Source organism: Temnothorax curvispinosus, unplaced genomic scaffold (genome assembly GCF_003070985.1).
Source record: "Temnothorax curvispinosus isolate PA1 unplaced genomic scaffold, ASM307098v1 QBEX01018237.1, whole genome shotgun sequence".
Lineage (NCBI taxonomy): Eukaryota > Metazoa > Arthropoda > Insecta > Hymenoptera > Formicidae > Temnothorax > Temnothorax curvispinosus.
Window position 1 is genome coordinate 56,947 of NW_020228017.1, and position 9,704 is coordinate 66,650.

Consider the following 9,704-nt stretch of genomic DNA (forward strand, 5'->3'; position numbering starts at 1 on the left):
ATAAAACTTTTTTTATGAGGAAGTCATATACTATTTTACAATAATAATTGAATGTGCAATTTTAAAAAGGGCACATCTTGCATTTTTTGGCCTATAGGTTTTTTCACTAATATGTACTCTACTTACGTCTACACATCTTTTTGTGCAAATTCCTGAAAAAATCTAATTTTTAGAGATATCTTCTTTTCGAAATTGCACATTTAATTATGTTGCTGTAATTTGTAATAATATATGCGATCTGTAATGATGAGGAAGCAATGTGCAATTTGCACACTTTTTATCTATTTTGCGATTACATTTACATTATAACCGTAATGTATAACATATTATGTTCCATCATGGTAAAAGTATAACTGATGGACATTATACAAACATTAGAGTGGCGAAACTTCCGAAAACGTCCGTGCTCAGATTTAGGTGAAACTTTGTGAATAGGTTTTTTTAAAATAAAAAAGACATATACCAAAAAGATTTTTTGTGACTCCAAAGTTTAGCAACTTTTTTAACATTTTTAACTTGCTGCCTCCGCGCATACATTTTCCACGCGAAACGAAGTGTCACATGGGTTTACAACTTTCCATACGTGGAAAGCTCACGCATGTACATACTTTGAAGGCACACTATGTGTCTAGTTTAATAATAGTAAAGCCCCCCGCAGGGGGGCGGAACCTACTGCCTTTTATCATTTCAATATCGATTTGAAGCTATTTTGATTGCATTGGCGAATTTTGTCGTAAGGCCCACCGTCTTATTTTGAGGGGCTTAGTTATCTATTCTTCCAGTGACTCATCCATTTTTTTATTATTGTCGATTTTTCTTTTATTAGGATCCTTAGTTTATCTCGCGACCCTGTTTTTAGTACCGACAGACAAATGCATTTCATCTAATCTTAATTGCAGTTCTAATGCAAACAGGAACTTCCGCCACGTGCCCTTACAAGATTTCTAAAAGCACGTTTTAGACCTCGTTTCTGTTTGTCGGAACATTGCGCGAACAATTTTGAGCTAGTCGCGCGATGCAATAAAGATCTTCAGCAAACTCTGTCTGGGATTAGGTAAGGCCCCTTCGACGCGACATGTCGCCGTGTTTTATAGTAGTGGGCCAAACAAAGTTGATAAAACGTAGTCGTATATGCTTTATCTATGGATTTTGTCGTCTAGAAGTTTTCTCTCGATTTCCCAATCTCGTTTAGCAAACATAAAGAAAAAATAGGAAATAACATCGAGATCATAACTCATTTGCTGATGGACAACTGCTAATGCTCGGTTACTGATTTTAATCTTAAAAGCTACTCTAAATTTTTAAGAGGTTTCCGCGAAAAAGGGAAATTGTGGAGTCCACAGGACGTAACAACATCAAAGGTAATCCTTTTTCTTTTTTTACATCTGAGAATCGTATTGTGTGTTATTGGCCTTATAATATCATTATAATGATATATAAGTTAGATTTTTTAACCTATTAAAATTTATAGATATATATGCAGTTTCCACAATCAAGATCAAATAACCTCAATCATGGCATAAAACAATTAATTATTACTATGTTTACACGAACGTTACTTTTGTAGTACCTTACGATAATTTTTCTGCGTAAACGGGGTTATAGTAAACTTATAATTCACTCGCGGGGTAAATGAGTAAATTACTACAGAAGTAACGCTATCACGTTACCTAACCTAACCTTGCAACCGCATGCTTCCCAGTCGCGGCCCCTTGGTAAAGGGGCACCCCGAGTAGGCCTCCGGAGCGTAGACTCGGCAGCAGCCGTGACCAGAACCAGCCCAACACTGGTAGGAGGACAAGCAGAAGGGCCACCAGCGCCACCCGAGGCGCCAGGAGCAGAAGCAGGGCCGACGATTAAGTCCTGTAGGCCAAGCACATCGCCGGAGGTAATGTCCGGTGGAGGCGGCCTCCCAATAAAACAGGTACGTCGCCTCTGCGTCGAATCTACGTAATACGTGGATGGAGATTCATCCACGAGTTATTCACATAGATTCAACGTTTTTTTTCATCGTCAAAATCGAAGAACCTTATTCGCGTGGATTTAACGTTTCTTTTTTATCGCTAAAATCGATGTACCTTATCCACGTAGATTCAACGTTTCTTATTCATCGCCAAAATCGAAGTACCTTATCCGCGTGGATTCAACGTTTCTTTTCCATCGCCAAAATCGAAGTACCTTATCCGCGTGGATTCAACGTTTCTTTTCCATCGCCAAAATCGAAGTACCTTATCCGCGTGGATTCAACGTTTCTTTTCCATCGATAAAATCAAAGTATCTCATCCGCGTAGTATTAATGTAGATTTTGCGTAGATATTTTCACTGTTCTACTGACAGATAATTTATCAATCTCAGGAGACATTGATGTTGTTAATCGCAATTAATATAGCTAAATGGAACGTTATAATGAATAATTAATGAAAATAATAGTGAGACATTTTAAAATTGAAGAATTTTATTATGTCGTAAAAATACAAAAGTTATGTGTTATAATAATAATCAGTTTTTAAACTGAATTTGTTTCTTAAGATGATTTTAAAAAAATTATATATTTGCGCTGGTTATGACATATGTAGACTATATATAACACTTACATCAAATTAAGGTAGGCGTCTCGCTACGTGCTAGTCATGTGACTGTTTGTAGGTTTTCACGTTCAGAAATATATTTCAGGCAATTTTTGCTAAGGGAAAAATAATTTTATGAATTATGGTGTAAAATTTCATACGTGACAAAGTATGTTACTTTTTCCAAATTATGTGATTTTTCTCATTTGACTCCGTTTTGATCAGCTGATCATGCGAGTCGTCGAGAAAGGTTACAAGTGAGGTTACATCTCCTTTTCGATTGAATTTTGACAATTACTCAGAAAGGGTTTCAAAACGCATGACAGGGGTGTCAATCACTATCCAATTCGGCTAAGAAAGACGAGCCCCATAACCTGCAACTACAGTGATTAGCCAGCGGCGTTGCCAAGTCTTCCCAACCTCACCTCGACCAAAAAATGTCTGCTCGATTACCGCATTTTCACTAAAATAAACTAAAAAATTAGCAGCGAAATCTCCGGTAACCTATATATTTTATGGTTGCATCGGATTCTTCGAAATCTAATGTACAAAAAGCAATGTTTTTTTCTCACTTCATCTAATCGAAAAATACGAAAATATGTGATTGAAACCGTGATAGAGCCTTCTTTTCTGTATGAAGTAATGCAAAATTTGTGATTTTCGAGATCGATTTTCTAGAGTAAATAGTCGGTAAGGAGCCACAGAAAAAATCGACTGCAAAGCTGATCATATAATTTGATATAAAATCCGAAATCGAAAACTTTATCTAATACATGCTCTGACGAGACGACTACCTTAAGAAGTAGTCTACCACGTAAGGCAGTTGGCTCACGATCCAGAGGTCCCGAGTTCGAATCCCACCAAGGTAAGTGTGTTTTTATATGTGTTTTTAAATACGAGAAAATATTTATAATCATAGACTGCATCTTAAAAAACAAATTTAGTTATAAAATAGTAATAAAATTTCAATAAAAATAATTTTTTTTTATGCCGGGTGAATATCAGAAATCAGTGTCTTCTAGTATTAAGAGGTTTTTTTTGGGTGAGTATAATTCAATACTATGCACCAGTAGTTCTCTATGTAATAAATTACTACCAGTAATCCAGTACTGCCCAGTTCTTCTAAAGTACTCGCCAAAATATTAAGACGTGAGACTTTCACGTAAATTCCACGTCGAATTGATGATCTCATCCACGTGGATCCGACTACCGTTTTTAAGCGGATAATCCACTCGATTGTCTACGTGAATTCTACGTCGCTGGTCTACATGAAAGAAACGTGGATTCCACGTTCCTGTTTTACTGGGGGGACCGCCGGAGATAATGACCGAAATAGATAGTTGGCGAACACGAAACGCTCCGAGGATGAGGGAAGAACAAAGTTCACTCAGTGTTATTTCTTTTCATTTGGTAGTATCAAGTTTCCTTTTTCCTTTGCGTTATTATGAAACGACCCCATTCGGCGCAATTATAGATTAGGGATAGAGATAAGTTTGCATTGCGAGTCGTTCTACGGCGAAGCTCGCCGAACCATCGCCCCATTAGGATATAACATGGTGGAAGAAAATAAGGTGAGGCAATGCGCATCATGAGTTTCACAGCCAATAGAGAACGCCGCACAGTTGTCGGCCATTACTAGCTGTCATTCAAACAAATAGGAATGGATAGGAAAATCTCTCAAAATCACAATTACTGAAAAATTATTAATTTTTCATAACAAATGGAAATAATATCACGAAAACGAGCTTCCATAAGGAAACCATATTTTTCTATGGCATCAGTTTTGGAGGAAACAGATTTCTTTACCAATAAACAAGTCATTTTGGAAAAATTATAAATCAAACTTATGAAAAAAAGACTATCGACGAGTAATAAGCATTCGTAATTGATGAATAAAATCGAAACTATGCTAGTCAACAAGTATTGCTAATAAATATAAATCATGTCACAAAAGATAGTTTCAGAAATGGTCAGTATGGTGTAGCGGCACGTATTCTGCTTTGTATATTTTTGACTCGGGTTTGAATCCCCACTGTTTCTTTTTTTTACTGACCCAGTTGCAATTAATGATAATGAATCAGGCTGATTGAAGAAAATTAATTAGAAAACGATTATCACTCACCTATTTACCTTTTTTTTTTTAATCTCTTTAGAATTTATTTGGCTATGTCATTGACTAGAATCAGAATGTTTCATTGAAAATTGTGATTTATAGCAATAAAGTAATTTAAAAAAGGATAAAATTTTATAACTAGCGGCGTTTCTTTTGGACTTTCACTCAACGGTTCCCTCCACAACCAATTTTCAAAAATTTTTAATAATAAGAAATGTTGAATGTTATTATTGAAAGATGAATAAATATTTTTCCAAAATCCAATGCTAAAAATGTAGAATACCTTAAAAAAAACTGAAAATTGGCTCTACAAAAGATAAATCCCCTCTTGATATTTTATTCTAAATCACCTGTTTATGGGAAAACAGGAAGCAAAGAGTACATTGTAATGCATCGTATAATAATTTTCTTAAAAAACAAGAAAAATTGAATATTGAATTACTTTTCAATATATCCATATTTATTATTCAATCACAATACAGAAACACTTTTTTCAAATAACACGATGTAAACTGTAAACAACTTTTACCAATGCGTGCTTGCCATGCTTCACTCATATGCTACACTGCGTAACCACGTGTTAGCGAAAAAAGAAGATGGCGGAAACTGTGCGGATCCCCCACCATGCCTGGGCTGCGCAGAACAGAACGAAACTCGTCACGAGGATTGCCTCACCTTATTTCCTTTCACCATGGGATATAATATTTATTCAGTACCCGTCGATTCAAATTTCCGTGAGTTAATACGGCTCAAGCCCGAAGTCAAAATTGTTCATTTTGTTTATGCGGGAATCGTCGCGCAACACTGCAGTAAAGCTCGAGCCAAATACACTCTCCAGGAAATAGTCCAGGAACTAGCGGAATTTTAGGTGACTAATTTTCTTACGCCTGAAATTTTTTCCACGAGTTATTATGGTCATGTCTGCCAAATGTAGACAGGTGGCAGAGTCTGTCCGCGGGACATAGAGCGAACAGAATTTTTGTAATTTGTATTAATTTCCAAAGACATTGACTGATTTCATTACAGCTGATTTTTTTACAGTTGATTATTTAAACCATTTCAACAAGAAAAAATGAGTTGTCCGACAAAAAAGTTGGGACATGACCCGTGTCTGCCATTTGGAATTGGTAATTTTTTCTTTGACTCTTGACTGATTTTCTTACAGCTGAATTTTATTTTACAGTTTAATAATATATTAAGGATGAAGTATATAACCTTGTCCGACAATTTTAGTGGGACAGAACCGTTCTCTGACGTCTTTGTTATGTTAATTAATCATTAATGTTTGACTAATTTTCTTACAGCTAATTTTTATGGTGTATTTTTAAAATGCCAACAGAAAGACATTGATATATTCGTCCGACATTTTGGGTGGGACAACACGATGAAAAGCAGAAAAATCTTATACGCGGCTTAACAGAATACAGTTTCTCAGTTGTTGCGACAAATAATTTTAAATTAAGAGCTTTACATATAATTTATATAAGGTACCTATGAATAAATACAATTTTTATATATATAGTCACAGCATTATCATTGCTAGAGAGCTAACATGTCCCAATATTTTCATCAGACACGTGTGAAAATCGAAAGTATATAAAATTTCAAAGAATTTGACAACTTTGTCCGACAGAAATACTCCAGTAAATAGTATCACATGTCCAATAATAATAATCACAACATTATTTTTGTCAGAGAGCAAATATGTCCCACTATTTTCATCAGACACGAGTGAATATCGTTAGTATATAAAATTCCAAAGAATTTGACCACTTTGTCCGACAGAAATACTCCAGTAAATAATATCACATGTCCAATAATAATATTTACAATATTATTATTGTCAGAGAGCAAATATGTCCCACTATTTTCATCAGACACGAGTGAATATCGATATATAGTATATACAATTTCGAACAATTTGACCACTTTGCCCGACAGAAATACTCCAGTAAATAATATCACATGTCCGATAATCATATTTTCAACATTATTTTTGTCAGAGAGCAAATATGTCCCGATATTTTCGTCAGACACGTGTGAAAATCGAAAATATATAAAATTTCGAACAATTTGACCTCTTTGTCCGACATAAATACTTCAGTCATTAATTGATGATTAATTAACATAACAAAGACGTCAGAGAGTGGTTCTGTCCCACTAAAATTGTCGGACAAGGTTATATACTTCATCCTTAATATATTATTAAACTGTAAAATAAAATTCAGCTGTAAAAAAATCAGTCAAGAGTCAAAGAAAAAATTACCAATTCCAAATGGCAGACACGGGTCACGTCCCAACTTTTTTGTCGAACAACTCATTTTTTCTTGTTGAAATGGTTTAAATAATCAACTGTAAAAAAATCAGCTGTAATGAAATCAGTCAATGTCTTTGGAAATTAATACAAGTTACAAAAATTCTGTTCGCTTTATGTCCCGCGGACAGACTCTGCCACCTGTCTACATTTGGCAGACATGACCATAATAACTCGTGGAAAAAATTTCAGGCGTAAAAAAATCAGTCACCTAAAATTCCGCTAGCTCTTGGACTAAAAGGGGAGGCGCTCGATGGAGTACCCATGACGCCTCTCCGCGACAGGACGGACGAGCAAGGACCGTATTCTCGAGCCTGCCCTAATGATTTTTGTATGCAACTTTCTATTTGAAAAGCATTGAATTTCGCATGCGAGTTTCATGAAAACGATTCAAGAATAGGGCCCCAGGGCACGTCCGCACAGCGAGCGAACACCCGGTTCGCGGATTAGCGCACCGGGCACTTGAACGGGGGTGATAACCATCCCTGACGCACCACCATCCCACAAGGGTCAGTCAAGACATAGCGGCGTCACGAGACAACCCTGCCGGCACTGGTACGTGTTAAAAACGTCATTATGACGTGTTAACTCGTCACACGTTACGTTACAGCGACGTCTCAATTGGTGTTCGAAACGTAATTGCCACGTTGCTGTGACGTAACTAACAGCCAAATTCTTGGTGACAGAAACGTTGTAGTGACGTGTATTTGCGACTTTATGTGACGGGTTGAGCACCTATTTGCAACCTAAAAATAATCAATCGGTTTTGAGAAATTAAGATTAGTTTTTATTGTATTATATATGTTAACGGTATATAGTTTTATATACTAGACAAAATAAGTGATTATATATTATTTATGTGACAGAAATTTAAACAGACAATATATATTTTATTTTAAATAAAATATAACATCTATTTTATATTTCTTTCACAATAAGTATAATCATTATGTATTTTGTCTATCAATATATAAATATATAGTTTACATATATAACACAATAAAAAGTAATCTCAACTTCTCAAAATCAGACGATTGTGTTTTATAATATAAATATAAAGCACCAAGAAAGAAGGTAATAAATAAAAACAATGTAAATATATGTTTTTGTTGCTATACATTAGCCTTTTATTTTCTCTTTATATCTCTTTCTCACTCAATGTTAATAAATGTTATCAAAATACGTAACACTTAAAATCGTCTAAATTATCAAAAGTATATCAACATAATAAAATATACGGTTATTATTTTAAAAATAAACAGTCTTTCTCTTAAAAGAATATTATATTATAAAGAATTGTTATATGTGTGAAAAATGTAAGTGTGAAAATAAAAATATATTCTGTACACATATATAATGCACATTATGCACGTATTGCACATATAAAAAGTAAATAAAACTAATCTTTGTACTATTTATGAAACCTTTAAAATAGTTCTTATCTTTTGGTAATTATAATGTTTAGTGTTCATCATTTGATGAACGTTCATCATTCAGTTCATCACTTTCTGAATCATCTGACGATGAGTTTGAACTTAATGGGGGCGTTTCCTCCTTTCGACATTTTTTATCTTTCCTAAAACAAATAACAATAAGAGATATCATTACATACAAAGCGCATTGAAAAAAGGATAAAGTTCAGATTGCAGAAGATGCACAAAATATATGCATATATACATATAATAGTCATTAATATAGATACTCTTTTCCATGGGTCTCTGTTAAACTAATTTCTATTTCTATTTCAATTAATGTTATATATGTATATAAGTGTGTGTGTGTGTGTGTGTGTGTGTGTGTGTGTGTGTGTGTACATACATACATATACATATATACTTATATACATATATAACATTAATTGAAATAGAAATAAAAATTAGTGCAACAGAGACCCACGGAAAAGAGCATGTTGCAATTATATTAATAACTATTTTGATCATAACATAGTCAATTAAAACACTCAAGCAATTTGTATATATGTAATAAATTATCACATTAGAAAAATTCCACATTAAAGAAAAAGAAATTTTTTATTGACTTTTAAACTTACTCAGATTTTCTTTGTGCTCTTTGTTTTGCATGTTTTAACCATTCTGCAGCAACAGAAGAAATTTGCTCACACGTAATATCTTAATGTCGCATTTGAACAACAACTGAAAGTTATAAAGCAAATGTAAATGCTAAAAGAAACAACAGTGAGTACAAATATTTTAGTAAAAAAAATGTATTTATTGCTTTTGTGTATAAATAGATAAAATTTAAATGAATTTCAAAAAATTAAAAAAACTTGGTCAAATATAGCATTATAATACACAGCAACAATAATTAAAATTCGCAAAGTATATATACATTTTGTGAAATATAGAATTTGAAAATATTCAAAAAATTAATATAAAATATGTTACATTTTTATTATAACGATTAACTTCAGATTTTAATAATAAACTTTTCTTATAAAATATTTTTGAGACAATGTCTTCATATCTTTTGTGTCATGAAAACTGAAAATTCTTAAGCATACGAATTCATATTATGTATTAACAAAATGTCTGATAAGTGTTGCTACAATACTAGCGTGCATATAGAAAAAATAAAACTAAACAGATCTTCACCATTTTGCAAACTATATAAAATATAACAAAAAATTTTATATAATTTTTATAACATTAATATATATATATATATATATATATATATATATATATATATA

The 9,704-nt window shown here is 33.4% G+C and overlaps 1 protein-coding gene across 1 annotated transcript in view; it reads right to left on the reverse strand.

The window, feature by feature from the left end:
* Positions 1-8,306: 8,306 nt before the first annotated feature.
* The window catches only part of LOC112468236, a 2,711-nt gene continuing 1,313 nt past the window's right edge, over positions 8,307-9,704 (reverse strand). The window contains exons 6-7 of the mRNA XM_025037344.1: positions 9,045-9,147; positions 8,307-8,570 (exon numbers count right to left, since the gene is read on the reverse strand). Coding sequence (XP_024893112.1) covers positions 9,125-9,147 — 23 coding nt within the window. The 3' untranslated portion in view covers positions 8,307-8,570; positions 9,045-9,124. The remainder of the gene's footprint in view (positions 8,571-9,044; positions 9,148-9,704) is intronic.